Source organism: Labeo rohita, chromosome 9 (assembly GCF_022985175.1).
Source record: "Labeo rohita strain BAU-BD-2019 chromosome 9, IGBB_LRoh.1.0, whole genome shotgun sequence".
Lineage (NCBI taxonomy): Eukaryota > Metazoa > Chordata > Actinopteri > Cypriniformes > Cyprinidae > Labeo > Labeo rohita.
The window spans coordinates 20,686,879-20,711,687 of NC_066877.1; the positions used below are offsets into that span (position 1 = coordinate 20,686,879).

At 38.0% G+C, this 24,809-nt stretch overlaps 2 protein-coding genes across 3 annotated transcripts; one reads left to right on the forward strand and one right to left on the reverse strand.

The window, feature by feature from the left end:
• The first annotated feature begins 307 nt into the window (after positions 1-307).
• On the forward strand, positions 308-9,422 carry acp6 (acid phosphatase 6, lysophosphatidic). Its single transcript, XM_051118818.1, has 11 exons — positions 308-396; positions 1,050-1,218; positions 1,510-1,638; positions 2,884-3,014; positions 3,436-3,515; positions 3,629-3,716; positions 6,778-6,910; positions 6,993-7,093; positions 7,942-8,034; positions 8,262-8,427; positions 8,567-9,422. Exons 2-11 carry the CDS (start codon positions 1,057-1,059, stop codon positions 8,699-8,701), a joined length of 1,218 nt encoding a protein of 405 aa, XP_050974775.1. The 5' UTR covers positions 308-396; positions 1,050-1,056; the 3' UTR covers positions 8,702-9,422.
• A 288-nt stretch (positions 9,423-9,710) lies between these two features.
• Positions 9,711-21,639, reverse strand: si:dkey-229b18.3 (uncharacterized). 2 transcript variants are annotated; one of them, XM_051118811.1, is made up of 8 exons: positions 20,820-21,639; positions 20,240-20,728; positions 16,227-16,300; positions 15,894-16,128; positions 12,577-14,789; positions 12,166-12,375; positions 10,557-10,659; positions 9,711-10,468 (listed from the first exon to the last, which is right to left on the reverse strand). In XM_051118811.1, exons 2-7 carry the CDS (start codon positions 20,568-20,570, stop codon positions 10,558-10,560), a joined length of 3,165 nt encoding a protein of 1,054 aa, XP_050974768.1. In that variant the 5' UTR covers positions 20,571-20,728; positions 20,820-21,639; the 3' UTR covers positions 9,711-10,468; position 10,557. The 2 variants fall into 2 exon arrangements, with proteins under 2 accessions (XP_050974768.1, XP_050974767.1); XM_051118810.1 differs by having other exon boundaries at positions 20,240-21,639.
• Positions 21,640-24,809: the final 3,170 nt, after the last annotated feature.

Sequence of the window (24,809 nt, forward strand, 5' to 3'; positions counted from 1 at the left end):
TGTAATGTATGTCTGTGTACTATTTAACATTTTGTGTAATATTTTATATTTAATGTAATTATATTTTTAATGTATACATGCAAGTTGTGTTAAAACAATTTCAAACACTTCCCTCAAAACGTATTTACACATTTGATATTTTAATATATTTAATATATTCTATTTACTAGTTGTTCTACATGGGAACATACGTCAGCAAACGTGTCTGTATGGGAAATGAAGTTTTACAACATGGTGTTTTCCCTACACCTTAGAATGACACGGTAGAATATGAAACTACACATCCCAGAATGCACCTCACCGACAGCCGGTGTAATGTCCAGGCTGCCTGAAACTGAAAGGAGTGAGTGCAATTCAAAAACAGTGACATTAACTTGCCGGGTCTGAAAGCTTCAGGTTGGTGATATTTAAAGAGATCTTTGTCTAGAGCACCTTTCTGCTTTTCTTTACTTAATGGTTTTAACTAGTGCATGATATTTGACGGTTTGTAAGATCGTGTGGATGAAAGTTGCGGATGTGACAGGCAGCATTAACGTTAGTGAATGAGACAGAAGTTGTTGTGTTTAAGTCATGACTTATGGAAATGTACTGAAACGTTTTGATATATATTTAACAAAAACACAATAAAAACAGGCTAGAACTGTATACAGTATAGAAATCATGTATCCAACGTAATAAATTATTGAAAATGTCATGATATTAGAAAGTATAAATGCGATCTGTAAAGCAGAAAACAATTACTTACTGATATGTATGACATGTAGCTGACACGTTTTTAAAACAACATTAACATTTAAGTTTAAAATGTTTATCTAATATATATAAAAAGTAGCTGTCGTTTTTGAAGTTTGTAGGCGTCACCAAGGTTTAAATAGTCCTGTGTTGTGACAAATACAAATATTCCATACAGTTATTGAGTTTATAAAAACATATTAATTAGAAAATACTTTGCAAAGTGCTGTATTAAATAGTGCTAGCTGAAATAGCTTGTCACAACACATGTCAACTTCCCAAATATATTTCAGGTCAAGTGTTTATGTCTCTTTCAGGTGCATCATGTGGGCACGTGTGGGTTTGATGGGTTCAGTGGCCCTCGGGTCACTATTCTGGTCTCAAAAGAATAAAACTGAAGCCTCTCCATACGAGCTTAAATTAATTCAAGTTTTATTCAGACATGGAGCAAGAACGCCGCTGAAATCTATACCAGATGTTTTGGAGGTAAGAGGGCTCATTTCAGTCTAAAAAACAAGTTGAATTGTTTTTATGAAAAGAATCATAATTCAAAAATAGTATAAGAAAGCAACAATCCAGAGAATGCACATGCAATGCAATGGCATATATTCTTAATTGTTTAAATGTCTCATTTGAATGAATCCTTTAAATGAATCATTTGTCAGTCTTAACAGCATGCTTTTTTACTCCATGACAGTGGCACTGTCATAGGTCTGTAATAGTCTACACATTGATGCCAATTATATCCAGTATGACGCATGGTTTCTGCACCCCTAGGCACAATGGGTCCCTGAGCTACTTGCAGCGCCTGCTCACACAGAAATAGACTATAAGGTTACAGACCTGCAGGGGGGGCCCAGACCCCCAGCTCCTGTGGAGGACAGCTACAGAGCCAAAATATTGACAGTGAGTTTGTGTTTATGCATTCGTGCCAAATTCTTGTACAGTGTAGTGTCTTTTACACAGATTATTAGAAAGGGTTCAGGCTGTGGTTTGTCTACTGAAAGGCAAATTTGATTAAAAAAACAACATAATCGATCATAGTTAAAAGGTTTGATGATTCCAGTGGTTTCAGAGCAGAGAAATATCAAATTAACAGTTCACCCAAAAATGTACATTTGCTGAAAATGTAGTCACCCTCATGCCATCCAAGATGAGTTCGTTTCTCCAATGGAGCAATTTTGGAGAAGTTTAGTGAATTTAATTCACTAATGGATCCTCTGTGACATCAGAATGAGAGTCCAAACAGCTGGTAAAAAATCTAATTCCACTGACACATTTGTTTAGAACTGTTTTGGACTGCTTTTGCTTGTAAATGACGCTTGATCGGTGCATATTTCTCTCCTGATTTAGGGAAGATGGCTTTTGAAGTTACAACTTTTGAAGTTTGAAGTTAAAACACCCTAATGATAGATTTGTTGCTTACAAACATGCAGCTTTTCGCTTCACAAGATGTTCAGAAGTTGTATGTATCAGTTGTGGATTATTGTGATGTTTTTATCAGCTGTTTGAACTCTCATTCTGATGGCATCCATTCACTGCAAATGATTCTTTGGTGGGCAAATGATGTAATGATACATTTCTTCAAATTTTCAGATGAAAAAAGATGGCAAGATGGTGTGTAAATTTTAGTTGAGTGAACTTTATTCCTTTAATGCTACTCCATACGTTCACATTTTAGACGTTTGTGTGCCTTTAGCTTTGTGGGAACAGTTTGGCAATGCTCCAGCATGACAATACCCCTGTGCACAGAGCAATGTCAAAAAAAGTAAAAGGTTTATTGAGTCTGGTGTAGAAGAATTTGACTGACCTGCAACCAACCCCACTGAACAGTGTTGGGATTGCAACTAAAACCCTTTCACCCACATCAGTGATGCTGTTGCATCTGAATGCGAGCAAATTTCTGAAAATGCTCAACAAACATACACTGTATGGGTTGCTGTTTGGATGTCTACATAGTTTAGCCCATATAGTGTCATTTTCAGGCATGTTTGTGTAGCGTTTAGAGTGCATGTTTGGAATGGCGTGGATTGATGGTAAATGGCAGTTTCATACCAGACATCATGTAAATATTAGTGCACTTAACAGTGTTTAGATGAAAATTGTGCCAAGCTGTCATATTAAGAAAAAGAATGACTTCTGCTTCCATAGGGTGGAACTTATCCAGGTCAGCTGACCACAGTGGGCATGCAACAGCTGTACGATCTTGGAGTGAGGTTAAGAAAGCAATACATACAGGAAGAGCCCTTCCTCACACCTTCTTTCAACCCTAAAGAAGTTTAGTGAGTGCAATTGATGTTTCTGTTCAAATGAAGATTTATAAGTACTGTACCATGAGGTTTTGACTCACCCTCATGTCATTCCAAACCAATAAGACTTTGGTTATTCTTCAGAAAACTTCATTATACAAAGCAATTGTATCTCTTCAAGACTTGGATAAAGCGACTTGTTTTATAACCTTTCTGATCTTGCATATTTTAGTTTGTCCTGTGAGTTTTGAACAAAATTAGAGTGAGTAAATAGTGACATAATTTTAGGTTTTGGGTCAACTATCCCTTAATGCAACTAATTGGGCCTTAATTATCATAATTATCGTAATTTACATGATACATACTGATCATAATTTATATGAATGTGTTAATGGATCTGAATCGCATCACTAACCTAAATGAGTAAGATGGAATATCTGCTGTTGATTTACAGCATTCGCTCTACAAACATTGTCCGCACCATTGAGTCAGCTAAGTGTTTGGTGGCTGGACTGTTCCAACAGGAGCAAACAGGTAAGGTGGCAACTCAGCTACGCTTCTTTGTGTGGTTTGGTTAAGTAATGGACGAGATGAGCATTACACACTCTCTGTTTGCCTTTCTGTGTTTGATTTTCGCTCATTCTAAGGTGTTGTGTCCATCCTCACTGATAAGGCAGAGAAAGAAATCCTCTATCCCAACTATCATGGATGCAAGCTGCTCAAGCAGCTTATTGGGTAAAACCTTTGATAATAAAACCTGCTACTGTGATAATAATGAAGGTAACAAACATTTATAGAGAACCATTCAAAAAGAACTGTAGCTCATAATAGAAAGTTAATTGAAAATACTATCAGCAGTTATGCTTGAAAGTGTGTGAACCCTTTAGAATTTCTGCATAAATATGACCTAAAAGATACTCAGATTTTCACAGATTTTCAAGTTGACAAGGAGAACCCAGTCAATCAAATGAGATAAAAATATGGACTTAAAAAGTTAAAATTTAAAAAAATCCAATTTTGCATATCTGTGAGTAGCAAAAGTATGTGAATCTCTAGGATTAGCAGTTAATTTAAGGCAAAATTAGAGTCTGTCTGTTCATAGTTTTTTTTTTTTTATCAATGGGATGACTGTGTCAGTATTTGTTTTATTTTAAAAAAGAAGTTCACTTCCAGAACAAAAATTTACAGATAATTTATTCACCCCCTTGTCATCCAAGATGTTTGTGTCTTTCTTTCTTCAGTCAAAAAGAAATTGTTACTTAAGGAAAACATTCCAGAATTGTTCTCCATATACTGTGGTGCCCACAAGTTTGAACTTCCAAAATGCAGTTTCAGTGCAGCTTCAAAGGGCTCTAAATGATCCCAGCAAAGGTTGAAGGGTCTTATCTAGCGAAACGATTGGTTATTTTCTAAAAGAAAAAAAATAATTAAAAATTACAATTTATATACTTTTTAACCTCAAAGGCTCGTCTTGTCTATTCTCTGTGATGCACATGCGAACTCTGTGTATTCCAGGTCAATACAGTTAGGGTAGGTTGAAAAACTCTCATTCTCTTCTTCAACTTCAAAATTGTCCTACATCGCTGCGGAAGTACCGACCCAGTGTTTACAAAGTGAATGTGCAAAGAAGACTAAATGTAAAACAGTGATGTAGGATGATTTTAAAGTTGGAGGAGAAAATCGCATGTTTTTCCACATACCGTAAGTGTATTGACCCAGATTACAAAGAGTTTGCATATGCGGCACAGAGAATAGACAAGACGAGTGTTTGAGGTTAAAAAGTAATGGAGTATCCACTATATGGAGAAAAATTCTGGAATGTTTTCCTCAAGAAACATTTTTTAGGACTGAAGAAAAACACAAACATCTTGGTAACAAAGGGAAGTTGTTCTGGATGTGAACTTCTCCTTTAAAGAACAGGAATCTGTCAAAGTCTAATCATGTTTGTGGAAGTAAATCATGGCACGAACAAAGAAGTTCTCTGAGGACCTCAGAAAAAAAGTTGTTGTTGCTCATCAGACTGGAAAAGGTTACAAAACCATCTCTAAACACTTTGGACTCCACAAATCCACAATCAGGCAGATTATATACAAATAGAGGAAATTCAAGACGACTGTTACCCTCCCCAAGAGTGGTCAACCAACAAATATCGCTCCAAAAGCAAGACGTGTAATAGTCCATGAGGTTGCAAAGGACCTCAGCGTAACTTCTAAGCAACTAAAGGCCTTTCTCACATTGGCTGATGTTAATGTTCACAAGTCCACAGAACACAGAACATCCGTGATGCGCATGGCAGAGTTGTAGGAAGAAAGCCACTGCTCTCCAAAAAGAACATTGCTGAACATCTGCAGTTTGATAAAGATCATGTGCACAAGCCAGAGGACTACCGGTGAAATGTTTTGTGGATGGATAAGACCAAAATAGAACTTTCTGGTTTAAATGAGAATCGTAATGTTTGGAGAAAGGAAAACACTGCATTCCAGCATAAAAACCTTATCCTGTCCATGAAACATGATGATGGTAGTATCATGGTTTGGTCTTTTTTTTTGCTGCATCTGGACCGGGGCGGCTTGCCATCATTGATGGAACAATAATTTCTGAATTATGCCAGCAAATTCGAAAGGAAAATGTCTGGACATTTTCAAGAAAAAGTGGGTCATGCAAGACAACTACCCCAAGCACACTAGTCGTCTTACCAAAGAATGGTTAAAAAAGTTAATGTTTTGGAACGGCCGAGTCAAAGTCCGGACCTTAATCCAGTTAAAATGTCGTAGAACGACCTGAAGCAAGCAGTTCATAAGAGGGAACACACCAACATCACAGAGATGAAGTTTTTTTGTTCTGAGGAATAGGATAAAATTTCTACAAGCTGTGCAGGACTGTTCACCAGTTACAAAATTTGCGGTTATTTCTGCAAAAGAGGGTCACACCAGATACTAAAACCAAAGATTTGATCCCCTGCTGATTTTGTAAGTTTGTCCACTGACAAAGAAATTATCAGTCTGTAATTTTAATGGTAGGTTTAACTGTGAGAGACAGAAAAAAGAAGAAGCACATTAAGGCCCTGGAGGGGCCTAGCCAGTCTCCAGACCTTAACCTCATAGAAAATCTGTGGAGGGAGCTGAAGATTCAAGTTGCCAAATGTCAGCCTCGAAACCTTAATGACTTGGAGAGGATCTGCAAAGAGGAGTGGGACAAAATCCCTCCTGAGATGTGTGCAAACCTGCTGGACAACTACAAGAAACGTCTGACCTCTGCCAACAAAGGTTTTGGCACCAAGTACTAAGTCATGTTTTGCGAAGGGGTCAATACTTATTTCACTCATTAAATTGCACATCAATCTATAACTTTTTTGAAATGCATTTTTCTGGATTTTTTTTTGTTGTTGTTGTTATTCTGTCTCTCACTGTTCAAATGAACATACCATTAAAATTATAGACTGATCATTTCTTTGTCAGTGGGCAAATGTACAAAATCAGCAGGGGATCAAATAATTTTTTCCCCTCACTGTGCTTTTACCACTCATAGATATGTAAAACTGGATGATCTTCTCTCATTTGTTTGATTAGATCCTCTTTGTCTACTTTAAGGACTTGTATGAAAATGTCATGTTTTGTGTCATATTTATGCAAGAATATAGCAAATTCTGAGTGGTTCACAAACTTTCAAGCACCACTTTATATATCGTTTAATATTTTATTTAAAAACATAATGTATAGCTGTAACGTAAATGCCTAAAAATGGCTTGTGATTGGTTTAAAATGTTTTGTGTTTGACTTTTGTCCATTAAATGTAGTCCTCGTTGGGTAGGGTCATCCACGCTTCCTGACATTGCTGCAGACCTACAGAGCATCCAGAAAGCCTTGGGGGTCGATCCTCAGCAACGTCTTGACTTCATTCTCATTAGAGATGACATGGTGGCCAGAGAGGTAAAGTGCCTGATACGTTCTACAGATACATTTGAGTTGGCCTTGCTTGTCAAATACACTACTGTTATTTTAATGATCCCAGACCCACGGCCTGCCGCTTCCTACAGCTCTGGAGAACTGGAGGAGTCTTGTGGAGCAGAGAGCAGTGGATATGATCTATCACATCTATGAGCCCAGTAATAGGTGAGGAGCCAATCAGAGGAGCCGGCAAGTCTCGAAAAGAGAATTTATTAAGTTGCTTATTAGGGCTGGGTTTTGACACAAATTTCATGATTCGATTCATTTATGCTTTACAAGCTTGTGATTCAATTCTGATTTCAAGTCAATATCGATTTTTTTAATATATATCATGTACAGTATATATAATAAAAAATATCTCTCAACTAATGCTGTAAAACATATATGAGTCAGTTGGTACTGCATTACTATAAAATTGAAGGTTAAAATTTTAACACTAAACTAAACAAAGTTAACTTTAACTTTAAATTACATATCCCTGCTGAAAAAAACGGCATATGCTGGTAGGTATGTTTTGATGCTGGTTTAAGCTGGTCCTTTGCTGGTTTATGCTGGTCCTTAGCTAGTCAAGGACCACCATAAACCAGCATCAAAACATACCTACCACCATATGCTAGTTTTTACACCAGGGATTTCTACTCCAATTTGTTTTTTGAAATATAAACATGTAAATGGTGGCTGTCATAAAAACTAATGATAGTGATTATGTTATATGATGCATATAGTTAGCAAATGCTCCTAAATTCTAAAAATTCTAATTCTAAAGCTTCGTTTCATATTAAAAGTAACAAATAACAAAGCTTATTGAGATTTATTGGACGGGAGGTGTGCTAAAATGTTACGTTCATTAACTGAAAACAGGCTAGACTAATCGATTCTTGGGATTTAAGAATCAATGTCATTTCGTAAAAATAAGATACGATTAAAATCAATAAATAGACTTTTTTACCCAGCACTATTACTAATTGTTTAAGGATTCTGTAATTGTTTACGTGCTTTTTGTGTGTCCTCAGGCAGAATTTACAGCTATGTGTGGGTCCGCTTTTTGACATTCTCCTAACCAACATCGAGAACAAAATTCAAGGCACAACCTCTACACCAGACAGGTGTTTTCTTTTTGAACAATATATTTATTGTTTTATCATTTAAATGCTTTTTTAATGTTTTGGTTAAAATGTTCTTGTACAATCCACATAACTTTTAAGACCACTGTGTACATCTCTACCTGATTTCCAGATTTGCAAAACTTGAGAGGTGCTGCCCCACAGTGGTCAGAAGTTCATGTGTGTAAATGTCCAATCTTAAGAGTTGCTCTTTGTGTTTATTGATATAGAAAGTTGTTCCTGTACTCTGTGCATGACACCACACTAATGCCATGTCTCATGGCTTTGGGGATTTTTGACATGAAATGGCCACCGTATGCAGCCGACATCACACTGGAGCTATACCAGCATCGTCAAACTAACCAGCACTATGTTAAAGTGTCCTACATTGGCCAGGTAACACACACATTGACTATTTGGAAGGGAAAAAAGTTTTGAGGCTTACACAATTCCCTACCTCCATCAGTTTTTCATTGCTGAATAGCTGTCTTTTTGTGACGTCCACATCTGAAGCTGTTATTTCTTGTACTTACAGGACCAAATGATTCCAGGCTGCAGTGACGTCTACTGCCCGCTGAATGAGTTTAAGAAAGCCATGGCTGTTTACACTCTACCTGACGAACGTTACTATGCCCTCTGTGACAGTGTTGCTGACCATCCCAAACTCTGACCTCTTACTAGCTCTCAATTCTCACAACAGAAAACGCACAGATGGGTCTCTAGAAACCTCTGGAGCTCAGGTCTCTCCTACATGGATTCAAGTGTTCATATTAATGAAATGGCAATATAGAGAGTCTTATGTTTAAATTGTCTATTGTTTAAGGCAGGGGTGCCCAAACTCAGTCTTGGAGAGCCAATGTCCTGCAGAGTTTAGCTCCAACTTGCCTCAACACACCTGCCAGGAAGTTTCTAGTATGCCTAGTAAGAGCTTAATTAGCTGGTTCATGTGTTTAATTGGGGTTGGTGCTAAACTCTGCAGGACACCAGCCCTCCAGGACTGAATTTGGGCACCCCTGGTTCATGACTCGATATGCACTGCGGATAAACGTTTCTCCATTTGTTAAGTCGGTAAACAAATTCTTTTACAGATACTTATAATATTAAGCAAGCATACATTTCGCAGCCAAGATATTGATAATGTGTGTGAATTTGTGTACAACTATTCAAATGGGAGTTAGTGTGTGATGTTTTCATTAGGTGCCTTCATTACAGAGTATCATCTGAAAATGCTGAAAATACGGATTGTGCTAAAACCTCATAATTTTAATATCTGATGTTTTAACATCAAATTAAGTGCTGTTAAATGTAATATGCAAGCAGAAATGGTGAAAACTTTCATATTCACTACTGATATGCATATTAAATACAATGATACAATAAAAAATCTTAAGTGTTTTAAATATTCTACATTTTATAGTTTATTTTTACCATGTGTATTCACTAGTGTAACAAACCAAAATACCACAGTACACAGATAGCGAAGCAAATGTAGATTTTAAAATGCAAAATTTATTTATATGGCTATTTGGTCGTTCTACATTTTAAACGTGTTTTCAGACAAAACACCTCAACATTTAAAACTTCTTCATATAAGTCAATTGCATTTTTATGTTAAAGAAGGATATGCATAAAAAGTCAGACAAGGAATTATCAAAGGAGGAGGGGAGGAGAGGAAAAAAAAAAAAAAAAAAAAAAAAAAAAAAAAATCACATTAGACATTTTGGGATTCCCTTATTTGACAGACACAGTCAGTGTCTCATTTTGAAAAGCTGTAGTTGAGCATTTTCATAAAATGGTATATACCAAAATTCTGGTATTTAACCAATGGTTAACCATTTTTGTGATTTTTCCACAACTCTAACCTCTTTAACGAACCTTCATTTTAAAATTCCTGTCTAATTTCTGTAATAGTTTTCTAAAACATTGCCAGACAACCACACGTTTAGAGCAGTCCGCCAGCTTCACTCCAACAATCATTCAAGTACATCCCAGTCCATCGCATCTCTCTTAGGTTTCAAAACAAAGCGAACATTAAGTGCACTCAAGATTATGCCATTTATAAAAAATAATCATAATAACAATAGTAATAACAACTGTAGTAATTACATTAGTAGTAACAAATTTAAAGCATTCTACACAATTCTCATTATACATATATCACCTTAAACCATCAGGCTCCGCCCCCCTGAGAAATACACCATGGGTTCAAGTTCTGGTTCAACACATCTGTATAATTGCAAAGCAACTTCGGCTTAGTTACTTAAATAACAACAACAATTATTGTGAAGAAAAAGACAATTTAAACCATTATAACATTATTTACATTAATAAATTGAACCTCATTGTCATACATATCACAGATCCGTGGTATTTACAGCGTAAATATTTAACGAAACAAAGCTTTGCTCCTCTTCATTTAAATCCTGTGGCTTTTTACCTAAAATTAAAGACAATAAATTGAAATTCCCATGAATGTTCAAAAAAAACAACGGAAATATTGATACGTCTGTGGATTACAGACTGACCTCACTGAGCAGCAATGCACTGGCGGCATTTGTAGATCTTGGGATTGTGTGTCCTTATGTGATTCCTCACATTTCGCTGTCTGAAGAATGTTTTGCTGCACAACTGCAGGAGAGAATTGAATGTGAAAACCAGATATACCTTTGAGGTCTAAAGTTTACATACACCTTGCAAACTGTAAATTATTTTGCCAAAATAGGAGGAATCATACAAAATGCATGTTATTTTTTATTTAGTGCTGACCTGAATAAGATATTTCACATAAGACATTTACATATAGTTCACAAGAGAAAATAATAGTCGAATTTATAAAAATGACCCTGTTCAAAACTGTACATACGATTGATTCTTAATACTGCGTTGTTAACTGAATGATCCATAGCTGATTCGTTTTTTGTTTAGCTGATGTTTTTTTTTTATTTTTGTTTAGTGATGGTTGTTCATGAGTCCCTTGTTTGTCCTGAACATTTAAGCTGCCTGCTGTTCTTCAGAAAAGTCCTTCAGGTCTCACAGATTCTTTGGTTTTTCAGCATTTCTGTGTATTTGAACCTTTTCCAACAATGACTGTATGATTTTTAGATCCATCTTTTCACACTGAGGACAACTGAGAGACTCATATGCAACTATTACAGAAGGCTCAAATGCTCACTGATGCTCCAGAACGAAAAACCATGCATTAAGAGCTTGGGGTAAAATTTTTTTTAATTTAAAAATCAGGGTAAGTTTAACTTACTTGTCTTCTGGGAAACATGTAAGTATCTTCATGTAAGTTGCTTCTGAAAGGCAGTACTAAAATGAAAAATATATATATTTTGGCAAAATAAGAGAAATGTACACATCTTCATTTTGTTCAAAAGTTTACACCCCTGCTCTTAATGCACAGTTTTTCCTTCTGGAGCATCAGTGAGCATTTGAACCTTCTGTAATAGTTGCATATGAGTCCCTCAGTTGTCCTCAGTGTGAAAAGATTGATCTCAAAAAACACACAGTCATTGCTGGAAATACCAAAGAATTTGTGGGATCTGAAGGATTTGTCTGAAGAACAGCAGGCAGTTTGTTCAGGCTGTTCAGGACAAACAAAGGACTCATAAACAACTATCACTAAACAAACAAAAAAACAGCTGTGGACGTTTGAACGGGGGTCATTTTTATAAACTTATTTTCTCATGTGGACTATATGTAAACATCTTTCATGTGAAATATCTTATTCAGGTCAGTACTAAATAAAAAATAAGATGCATTTTTTATGATCCCTCTTATTTTGATAAAATAATTTACATTTTGCAGATTTTGCAAGGTGTATATAAACTTTTGATCTCAACTGTAGAAGTACAAAGTCATTCTGTGAAATAAAAACTTACTGTAGTGCTTTTTGTCACTTTTATAAAGCAGAGAGTATACTGAAAAGATGGAGTGAGCAAGGAGAAATGGAATTGAGAAATTCTGCGAGGCAGATTCAAACCCACGCCACTCTATCAATATTCTGGACAGCCACAAACCGCTAGGTCGCAGTTCTGATGCTACTTTTTTTTACAATAAGCTTTGTTCAGTAGACAAGCACATTGTTAGGAAGATAAAGGAGCACCTCCAGGACTGAGTCATGATACATACCGGGCAGGGCCAGTGTTTGCCTTCGATGTGCCTGATCCGGTGCATAATAAGGGCATCACAGTCCCTATAGGAGGCTCTGCACTGCAGGCAAGAATGTGGCCCACTCGAGGCCTGACCGTGAGGACCCTTCTGCTGTTTCAGACGTGCCCGTCGGATGGATTCCAGTAGGACGGAACGGCGACTGCTCAGAGGAAGCAGCTTATTTACATTCTACCAAGACACAAAAACATTTTCAAGTGTCATTTTATGTTTATTACTAGTTTAAATTTAGTATCGTTCTTTCCAACGATTGACATTTGAGTACTACTTCCCTAAACCAGACTGCATAAGAGTTTACAAAACAGTTACGTAACATGCCTTTGTCATAAGAATAAACATCACCATCTGCTAGCATGAGAAAACCCATATCACCTTTGTCTTTGTAGGTTCTTTCTTGACTTTACAGCTCCTCTTGGTGACCTGGGGGTGTCTAGAAACCCTTGGGACCTGTGACCTTTGGGACACTCTTGTTTCATCCCTCTCACTCTTCACTCGAATAGCAGTCCTTTGGGAAAAGGGTGAGTGCCTGTTGCCAAGTCCGGCCCAGTGAGGCCCATTTAGACCTGTCCGGTCTGGCATAATCCTGGCCCTCAACCGATCTTTTCTCAACATGCCGGGTGATGTATCGCAATGGGAACTACTTCCATGAGAGACCGATCGAGTTAGGTAGATGTCAACGCTGTCCTCCTCCCGTTTAATGCCACTCGGTGGCCGACAGAAGCCGAAAAGGAAGCCTTGATCCAGTAGTTTGACAGGTGGTTTGCTCTGACGCTTGCCTAGGTCTGAGTCACCGCTGGTTGGGAATGGCTGGGTTAGGGGCAAGGGGTCAGCTGGCTCTTCCTTTATCGTTTTATAAAGGGGATGGCTGTGAAGTTGCTGATGGTTGGAAGTATCCCAGTTCACGATGGCGTACTGCACTTCAGGACTCTCTTTTCTGTTCCCGCATTCCTTAATCTTTCTGTTCTCCTTCACCTGCGTTCCTCTTTCAGTTCTGCTGTGCTTTGCTTGTGGCTTTCCTGTAGCATGGTTGCATTTTTTGCTTTCCATTTGTTTTGAGCTCTTAGGTTTGTCTATCGGGGGGCGCCCAGGTTTGTGCCGCTTTGTGTGCTGCAACTTTGTTGTGGCTACCCTTACTGTGCGATCTGCTGGTGGGCGACCCCTACGTCCTGTCGCTTTAGGAGAAGCTCCCTGGGGATTGTAGGCAGTATTGCGACGATGAATAGGTTGAAGGATGGCACTGTCCGAAGATTCTTGTTTTATCCTGAGCATATTTCTTTTTGAAGGAGAAGAGGCCTCGTGTGCTGGTACTCTACCTCTTCGTGCAGGGTGGGAAGGTGCTTTATCTTGATTTCTGTGGTGGCGTCTGAGCGGTCGATCTGTTGCACTGGAGTCTGCCTGCAGCAATGACCTGCTACGAGTCGCTCTTGCAATTGGCTGCACGGCTTGGGCTGCAGGATCGTGCCTTTTCCTTTTGGACCTTTCTTGGTTCCAAGGTTCTACTTTCACTGGTCTGTTCAGCAAGTCCATTCTGCTCATGTCGCAGAGGGATAGAGTAGGATTAACGGCGGCGAGCACACCTAAACTGGCTCCGAAAGCCAACGGGACACCCTGTGCACGAGGTTTACGTCGGGCTGTGAGTGAATAATCACTGACTTTTAATTTCCTAAGTCGTTTTTTCTGCCCCCAACCAGAGAGTTCCTCTGGACCAGGCACCAGGGATTTCCTCTGCAAGCCAAGGAAGCTAAGAAGACGGTATTTCTCCTGAGCACGTGGGCTGTGCACCTCATCCTGAGGGACTGTGTTACATACCTCCTCTTCCACATCTTCGTCCTTTACTGAGGTAACACGGGTCAAAGAATTTGCCTGAGATTGGGACGGAGTCACTGAGAATTCACACTGGGACTTATACGACCGGTAGGAAGAAGACTTCCTCTTTCTTTTGGTGGAAAGGTCAATTTTGGGCAGGAGTCTGCGCAAAGCAAGTGCAGCGCCAGGTGAGGAACGAAGCAGGCGGCGTGATGGAGAGGAAGAACGAGTAGAGGTGCAAGGAGATGTTGAGATGATTGAAGATGCGGGGCGGGAGGACGATTTTCTCTTGCAGGATGGAGATTTAAAGTCCATGAGCTTCATTCTACGATTTGGGCTGCATGGAAAACCATTTCCCTCCATCTGAAAACTGGAGAGGACTTGGCATTGCAACTGAGGGTTTAAGGTTTCTGTTTCAGATTCATCTGTGATCTTATCAACAGTGTGCTCTCTGTGCTGTGCTTGAATGTTCCAGGAAGACCCCGAACCTTCTCCTTCTTCATCGTCCCTCCTCCTCTTGAGTCCCACTTTCCCTCCTGAAGTTGAGGAGTGGTCTCTCCTGTAAGGTCCAGGTACTGAATTATTTGGTTCTCCAGGAGAACTGTGCATTCTAGAACGTAACTGACAAGTCTCTCGCTCCCTTTTGATAGCCTCAAGAGCAGGCCACATGCGTAGATGGCGGGCCATGGCACAAACTTCTGTCAAGGTGTCCAGATTCAGATTGAGGGTGGAAGTGTAAGAGAACTCAAGTAAAGCAAGCAAGCTCTGCTCACTGAAGCCTATGAGAAACCATAAATGATAACTGATTAATCCTAGGAAGGATAAAATACAAGATATAAATGTGCTGTCATAGGATAATGACTGTCTAAAGGTTGAGAATCTGGTGGAACACAAATGTGACAGGTTCAGTCTTAAAGGAATAGTTCACCCAAAAATGAAAATTACCCCACTGATTACTCACCCTCAAAGCATCCTAGGTGTGTATGACTTTATCTTTCAGACAAATACAATCGGAGTTATATTAAAAAATGTCCTGGTTTTTCCAAGCTTTGTAATGGAAGTGAGTGGTTTCTTTTCTTTTTTTAGTAGTCTAAAATAAGTATAATAAAGCACATTCATCGATCCATCATAAAGTGTGTTCCACACAGCTCCAGGGGGTGAATAAAGGCCTCCTAAGCAAACTGATGCGTTTTTGTAAGATAAATATCCATATTTCCAACTTTAGAAACCATAATCTCTAGCTTCATCTTACTGTTGTACACACAACTGTGTGTACAAAGGACGTAGGCATAGTGTAAGCTCTGGTGAGAAGTGACAAAAACAGAAGCGCAGAGTAGAGAGCAATGCAAAACGCTGAATTAGAAGTATAAAAGAAAGATTTGTGAAGAAAAATGTCAGATTTCAATATAAAGCAAGAGGACACTGGTTTTCCTTTGCTAAACAAAGGAAACTTTGCTTCCTTTGCTTCTGTAAACAAACATTGGTTCTCGTGAGAGTAGCATATTCTCACCGGACCCCCCGATTGTATTGATCAGAAAGAAGAAAGTCATATACACCTAGGCTGCCTTGAGGGTGAGTGAATAATGGCGAAACTTTCATTTTTGAGTGAACTATCCCTTCAAAATGTTTTTTTTAAAATGACTTAAGTTCTTAAAAAAAAAAAAAAAAAAATCATATTCTTTAATATTCTAAATTTACCATGGCAGTGGAAATCCAGTAACAAGTAAACTAAAATAAAATGCTAACCAAAAGAGAAGATTACCTTAATAAAATATGCTTAACAGTAATAATAATACAATACTTCCCTTTTTAAATGTACAAGTGGGCACAACCACTGATTTTGATTTTTATTTGGTTTAATTTGAATATATACTACGCCATACCTGTAAGGTCAACATGTGACTGGGGATCAGTGGCCGAGTCCATTTCAGTAAATAACTCCTGGAAGTACTCGCTCACTGCTGCAAGGACTGCTTTGTGGGCAACGAAAGACTGGCCACCACCAGTTTTCAGTGTGATATCACAGAAGAGCCCTGCTTCTCGTTGGCTATTGAGCTTACTTAAGACTTGATGACTATGTGATTCCACAATCCTGGAGATAAGTCCCACATCGGAACACTGGAGACAGAGACAAAGTGAAAGTAAGAGATAAATTCAAAACAAACACGCAACCCTGACTGAGCTGTGGATAAATACGTTTGAAAAGCCAGTCTTACCGCTGATCTCTCAGATTGACTACGTTGACAATCCTCACAGCCAAAGACATAGTCTCTGACTTGGAAATACATTCCTGAAAGGAAGAACAGAACACAATTATTACAGAAAAAGATTTGTCTATGCAAAAAAGAAAGTCAGTGCTCTCAGACCACTCCTAATTCCACAAGTAGATCAGTTCTGTGTGTAACTTCTGTGTGGGCATCACCTATTCTCTTTCACTTTCACATTACAGACAACATCGTTAAAGACTTCAAACTATGCAGCTGGCAGAGTAGGAATCTCATTTCGCAGCAGGTGAATTTTTTGCTTAGCAATGAAAATATCAGCACAGAACTCGGTCATGCTCATCTTTTTGTACAGCACTAGTCACTATACACTAGATAAGTAAGAAACACGCCAACGGAAAAAGTGGTTACGTGTGGTAAAAATATTTTTGTTTAATTTTACATTGCAAACTTGGGATTACTTAAGACAAATACAACTCTGAGGGTAAAATGACTCAAAATGCAACATGCTTTATGCAACATTTTATTTTCCAAGTGAAACGGAGGAAAATGACAAATAAACAAATTAGAATGAATGGATTGAAAACTGAGGTTACTTTAAAATCTTATTTTCCAAACTAGTATACACACTTGATCCTCATATCATATACATTGATAAATTCCACTCTCAGTTTTGTAAATTAACATTACTAACAACCTAACAAAATCAATGAGTCATCAGCAATTTTGATCCACAAATTTGATTACAACAATCTTAATTAAGACTGTGTACTTGTTCTTCTAGTTCGCAACAAGTTCACTTTGCAAACTACGTTTTTTTTTTTTTTTTTTTTTTTTTTTTTTAAATACGGCACAGACAAAATACCCCAACAAGACGTATTGAGAAATCTCTCATGGCGCAATTCTGGGAAAACATGAAGGCACAGCAAAAGCTCATATTACTTTTATAACTCCCACCAAAAAAAAATCCTGATTTACCAATGAGAGAGTGAAGCAACAGATATGCCATCCTGCAAACTGTTCTCAGAGGACTGTGGAGTGGTGTAGCATAGAGGTTAAATATCTAAATTAAAGTTTGTGGGTTTGAACCCCAGAGGTAATAGATGATCCATGAACTTTTTTGACTGGTCAGGTGACAGATCACAAGACACATACTGTTGAAACCATAAGTTTACATACACCTTGCAGAATCTGCAAAATGTTAATTATTTTACCAAAATAAGGGGATCATAAAAAAAAAATAAAAAAAATGCATGTTATTTTTTATTTAGTACAGACCTGAATAAGATATTTCACATAAAATACATTTACATATAGTCCACAAAAGAAAATAATAGTTGAATTTATAAAAATGACCCCATTCAAAAGTTTACATTAACTTGATTCTTAATACTGTGTTGTTACCTGAATGATCCACAGCTGTTTTTTGTTTAGTGATAGTTGTTCATGAGTCCCTTGTTTGTCCTGAACAGTTAAACTGCCCGTTGTTCTTTAGAAAAATCCTTCAGGTCCCACAAATTCTTTGGTTTTTCAGCATTTTTGTGTATTTGAACCCTTTTTAACAATGAATGTATGATTTTGAGATCCATCTTTTCACACTGAGGACAACTGAGGGACTCATATGCAACTATTACAGAAGGTTCAAATGCTCAATGATGCTTCTGAAGGAAACACAATGCATTAAGAGCTGGGGGTGTAAACTTTTGAATAGAATGTGTAGAAAGATGTGTACATGTTTACATTACTTATTTTGCCTAAATATCTTGAGTCCCTCTTGATATCTATGAGTCCCTCAGTTGTCCTCAGTGTAAAAAGATGGATCTCAAAACCATATAGTCATTGTTGGAAAATATTCAAATACACAAAAATGCTGAAAAACTAGAGATTTTGTGGGACTGGTTTAACTGTTCAGGACAAACAAGGGACTCATGAACAACTATCACTAAACCAAAAAAAAAAAAAAAAAAAAAAAAACAGCTGTGGATCTTCCAGATAAAAACAGTATTAAGAATCAAGTATGTCAGCTTTTTATAAATTCAACTATTATTTTCTCTTGTGGACTATATGTAAATGTCTTATGTGACATGTCTTATTCAGGTCAGTACTAAACAAAAAAATAACATGCATTTTGTATGATGCCTCTTATTTTGGTAAAATAATTAACATTTTGCATATTCTGCAAGGTGTATGTAAACTTCTGCTTTCAACTGTAACCTTAGATTATTTCAGAGGAACAGTCCCTGAAATAAATGCACTGTACATTGAGCTGAATTCTCAATGGTTAGCAATCTACAAGTTTATTTAGCATTTGGCTATAAATGAGGAGCTCAAACAACAATCTGAACCATTTGAGGTTTATTTTAGCCAGTGTATTTCACCTCTCTATCAATGATGTCCTCAATGATGTAATTCACTAAGTAGGCATTTAGCCAAAGCTTTTAGTACACAAATAACAAGTTCAGTGCTCCTGGAATAACCTAAGGTTAAGTGTCTTAAATGATCAATCACCTTATGTTGAAATCAAACCAACCTTTTTGAGTTTACCAGCCCAGATGCTTAAACACAAAGCTCTCGTCTAATACCAAGCATAACTAAAAGTATATCTGACATTTCAAAAGTATTTTAGGTATTATAAACATCATAAGAAGTCTCAAGATAAGGTGGCCCTGAGGGAGATTTGTGCCACCGTAAAATCCTCCATGAAGAAGCAATGTAGCATGACACTCTCCTAAAAGAAGCCAACTCTAATGCACCTCAACCACTTAAATAAGATGTTCCATGGGGGGAAAAAACTGTCATGACAATAGTGTTTTCATCAGTCGTTCATACCGGCGGCACAAAACATAAACAATGCCAGGGACCCAAATGAAACTTGCATATTTAGCTGATTATTGCTGCTGAAAATGGTCAATTATTGTCACGTTTTGGGCTGTACTAATCTGTTGAACCAGAAAAAAACATTTGGAGTACGGTAGAAGAGTGTAAAAAACTGTCTGTGGAACAAAAGGTATTTGTGGTTGGCCAAACTAGGATTTCCAGGGCAAGAATCTTGACAACATTCGTGTCTGTTCTTATTTCCGGTCATGTAGGTGAAATATTAGGATAATATCTTAATTAAGACTGCTCGTACCAATCTTTAGCACCTATTAATTTTAGTTTGTCAAAAATTGCCCCTTTCCTGCTTACTAAGTCTATATGATTTAGTAACTTCCACACATTTTTTCCATAGATTAGACAACATAAATTAGCAGAACAACATATTCAGTAGTGCATTAACCGTGAAATCAGTGATGCTGTTTACATCTGAGTATCTCCAATATGGGCACGCATCTGTGTAACTGACCAAACTGTGACTTAAGTGAAAACCCTCTATTAGTGCATGTTTTGTTTTCTGTGAGATGAGTGTGAAAAGGCAACATTTTCTCAACAACGTGACATTCTGAGTACTTAATACATTGTTTCTTCTGCTTGTAACTGGCATGTAAAATTGTATCCCATCCTTGTGCCAGAAACATCAATAAAACTTCCAAGTTTACTACAATTTTAGTAAGAAATGGCAATGAAGAGTCCCCTACCTGTTCATTCACTGTCAGTTTAGAAACATACAATTTTAAAAAGCTTGAAGCCCCGTTGACACTGACAACATTTAAACAGCTAAAGGTCTCTACCAGGGATTTTAAGTGTGTCAGGTGGCAGACCACTGTCTGCACTCTTATTTGTTGTAGCACTGCTCATTTGCATAAACCTTGTTGCATCTTCAATAGTTGAAGACTCGCAGAAAATACAGAAATGCTTATATTAAGCTTAAAATAACAAGTATTAATATAAATATGAATAGTATGGCTGTTTAATAACTCATTCAAACATGAATTCAATTTCATTATGATGATTTGATTGAAAATTCATATATAAAAATAAACCAAAACAGACACTCAAACATAAATGTTTCGGTTGTAAAAAACAAATAATGAAATAAAAATAACATTGTAAGAGGAAAAAGGACAAACCTTCCCACCAATAGTGCTCTGCTACCAGTCTGTATGTGTCCTCCAGGGTGTGGTGCGACTTGCCGGGTCCTTTCTCGTGGAAGGTGGCAATGGACTGGAGTCGCTTATCTTCGGCCAGCACCTCCCTGTACTGGACGAAACCCTTCTCCAACTTTCTGCGGTAAAGAGAGCCGCCGATGACCTCAAAGAAGGCAGAAGACGTTACGGACGCGCAGCCGCCGTTCACAAACCCCGCGCGTTCACGCTGCTGCTGCTCGTCCGCCGAGAGTTTAGTAGTGCGAAAGGTGTCATCAGTGTCATACTGAGCACCGTAGGTGCATTCACTTGCCATTTTTTTAACAGAATCCTTTCTCAAGACACCTGTTTTCAGTGCAGCTTGCTTATAATCGTTTTTCCTATGTGTAAAATGAAGAACTTTTTAACTTGGCTTCATCCACCGACATTGAGACGTTTCTGCAGTCAGAGATGCTCTGAGATGTGTGAAGTTTTCTATCGGTTGAAAACACAAAGGACATTCACAGCAAGATATTGCAGTTGCAAGCGTAATTAATAATAATATGAATAAATACGACAGTCTCACTTAACATCCAGGTTGCTGTTCTGAAGAAGAATTGGACTAGTAGCTGAAGTATTTTACAATGAAGTCCATCATCTTTGGTGCTTAGGATGTGCTAGGCACATTCATCACATCCTATCAAACGTAAAAGACAACTCCATGAAACACTGAATTCAAGACAGAGGTGCAACTTCCACCATCAAACGCCATAAGTCAGTCCCGACCACTGATGATAATTCAAATAAATTATGACAAAATAACCGGAGACACGAACGGTAAGTTTTTCAGTAGCCTTGTTCTGGGAAACCGAACCACACGCAATTACACAGAAATCAACCGAGTGACAAATGTCTTGAATCCTCTCACTCTGTCAAATATACAGTGGCTGCCATCCATTAATATAAGATTATTATTACTCATCCAGGTACTTTAGGGCCTCTCTAATCAGATGTAACTGCACTTGAGTCAACAATGTGTCACGAAACGCCAACTACGTCATAATAGAAGATCGGAGCGTCCAAATTTCTCGGCGGGCAGCAGTGTAACAATCGCGCGGAAGGGTCTTCCTCTCGCGTGTGCAACTTGTGATTTCTTGAACTCGGTCTCAGCACGCCGCAGCTAATCTGTCGCGCTACCTATGCGCGATACGCGGGGGTCTTGCCGAAACACATCCAAACGAAAAGGCGGCCTCCAAAATCAACAATATCATCCACGGGTTCCCCTTAACGTGCTCCGCGTCCGTTCACGTAACGTTAAAGCCAGTCAGATGATCAAATAATCCAATTTTTAACTCGTAGTCCTCTGTTGGTTGCCATTCGTCAACCTAACTTCGCCTCGACGCCCAATTGCCTCACCCCCTCCCTTCCTCGAAGCCTATTGGTTGAATCTTTAAAGAACGGCGACTGCCGACAACGCCATTGGCTCTTGAAGCTGTCACTCAGCTGGCTGTTTTCCCTACTTTTTCCCTACATGAAGATAGGTTGTTGACGTCAGCGTTACCTTACTTAGTGTCAAGTTTATCAATATGAAAAAGGACGACAGTGCAAAAATACGGTTTCGCTTCAACTCGTTTTCATTTTAGATCCTCATAGATGTATGAAGATTCACATTCTCGTGTTTGTCCGCACGATTAATGTGTTGATAGATTATGTCACGGGTAAGGTCATTATTTATTTATGCATTGTGCAATGTATGCACGGTTGTTCAAACCTATTATCATTTTCGTATATTTCGCCAAATTGATGAAGAGGAAAATGCTCAGATGAACTTACATTTTCAAAACAGTGCTGGGTTGTGTACTTTTATTATAAAACTATTGCAAACACAATACAATCTGGAATTATTTTAGAGGAAACAAATATAGTTTTATTGTCTGATTGAACCCCTGATTTTCATTTTAAACAATATCTCACATTTATGTTATTGTATTAGGCATGTAAAACATACTAGACTTTACTGTTGTGTTTGTCTGATTATACTGTTTTTTTAATGACATCTTCAGTGCTGCATATATATAATTGACACTGGTAAACAGGTCCATATTTCTTTTTACATGGTGCAACAGAACTGTCCAATGAGACATCCCCGTTAAGAAAAAAACAATAGAAACTATCACAGAAATTGTAATGGTTTTACTGGCTGTAATGGAAACTATAATGGTGCTTGTTGGTTTCTACTGGTAGTTGGTTACCTTCTGTTTATGGCTTGTTAAAACTACTATTACACTACCATTTTTAAAATGGTTTTAATAGTTAAAAGTTGATGTTTGTAATGTTTGTAACAGTATTTGTAATGGAAACCATTAGAATTTCTGTGATGGTTTCTGTTGTTTTGTTTTATGTCAGCAGGGATGACAGTGCAGTCACTGATCCTTCTCGTACACAAAACTCTACAGCATTATTCATCTAATTTCCCTGCACGATGTGCTGAAACTTCCCATTTCCTTTAAATCTTTGCAAGTGTATGTTACATTTTGGGAAATGGTGTTGTTTAGTGAAGTGAAGTGTAAATTGTGGTAATCTGATTTTGGTTTCTTCTATGTAAAGTAACTAACATAGAAAAATAAACTCAATCCAGTTACTGTGGTGAAATATCTTAAAAAACAAATTTGACCTGACATTCTATGATGCATTCAATAGCCACCTTTACAGACAATGAAACAGTACTTGGAGATATTTAAAGAGAAAGAACAGGCATCTAATGCATTGTAATGGTAATCGACTGTCAAGAATCAGTGCAGGATTACTGGTAAAGATAAATCATAATCCAGACAACAATAGCTTTCATAAAGTCACGCTATTACAGAGCAGCCTGTCATTTTTTACAGGAACATTGCTGTATTTGCTGAAACATCATCAGCTGGTTGTCAAACTAATTTATTGTCCTTCCTCTAATCATAGGCAACATAAAAGGAAAACAATAAAATATTGTTCTACCAGATCCACAATGCAAGGCGCCATGAAAGTGCTACATAAATCTGTCACTGGAAGAACATTCCAGCCTGCTAATGTGCTTTGCCATGGTTATGTTACATGTACACTCCTCCGTTTGTTGATAATGATGTAGAACGACTCAACTAACCACATGACATGGCTCAGTTTGCTATTGGCTGTGCCATACATTAAGATACAAACTGTTGTGGATGACATTATCTTCGATGATAGATTCGGTTGCTCATCTAACCCTGTCAAGGTACTATAAGAGCGCACGGTCAATCTGCATTACCTTAGACATCATCTCTCAGTTTTGTTGTCACTGTTCAATGAAACATTAGCTAAGTGGTATTTATGTGTGCTACAGACAGGTCAGAGAGCCCATGATGATCCCTGTCCACCGTCCAAAAGTGCCTAAAACGGGCATGTGAGTGTCAGAACTAGATCATTTATCAATGGAAGAAGGTTGGCTGGTCTGAAAAAAGATTTTTTTCTTTTAGATCAGGTGCATGGCTGGATGTGTGTGCATCGTTTACCTGGGGAAGAAATAGCAGCAGGATGCACTATGGGAAGAAGGCAGGCCGGCGGAGGCAGTGTTATGCTCTGGTTGATGTTCTGCTGGAAAACATTGGGTCCTGGCATTCATGTGGATGTTATTTTGACACATACCACCTACAGTGCCTTGCAAAAGTATTCATACCCCTTCTTTTCTTTCACTTTTGTTATGTTGCTGCCTTATGTTAAACTGCTTCAAATTACTTTTCCCACAACAATATACACTCTATACACCATAATGTGTGTAATGTGTGACAAAGCAAAAACAGAATTGTCACAACTTCATAAAATTATTAAAAATAAAAAAAACTGAAATAAGTAAATTGCATAAGTATTCATACCCTTAACTCACTTAGCAAAAGCACCTTTACAATCTCAAGTCTTTTTGGGTATGATGACAAGCTTTGCACATCAGCATTTGGCAATTATCTGCCATTCTTCTCCTCACCTCTTCATCTCTCAAGCTCTGTCAGGCTAGATGGGGGCAGATGCACATTTTCAGGTTCCTCCAGAAATATTTGATTGGGTTCAAGCCCAGGCTGTGGCTGGGCCACTCAAGGACATTCACAGTGTTGTCTATAAGTCACTCTTAGTGTGTTTAGGGTCATTGTCCTGTTGGAAGGCAAACTTTCTGCCCAGTCTGAGGTTCTGAATGCTCTGGACTGGGTTTTCATTAAAGGGGTCATCAGATGCTCATTTTCCACAAGTTCATATGATTCTTTAGGGTCTTAATGAGAAGTCTATAATATACTTTGGTTAAAAATTCTCAATGGTTGTGTAAAATATCACCTTTTTTACCTTGTCAAAATGAGCTCTGCAAAAATCATCCCATTCTAAGGGATTGTTCCTTTACATGCAAATGAGCTCTGCTCGCCCCGCCCCTCTTTTCTCTCTGTGGAGTGATGAGCCTGTTTACTTTAGCAGCATTTAGTGCGTTTAGCCACGAAACTTGCTAACTAGCACGTTATTAGGAAAGGCGATTGCAGAGATTCATTAAAAAACCCCTTATACTCACTTCTGCTGTAGG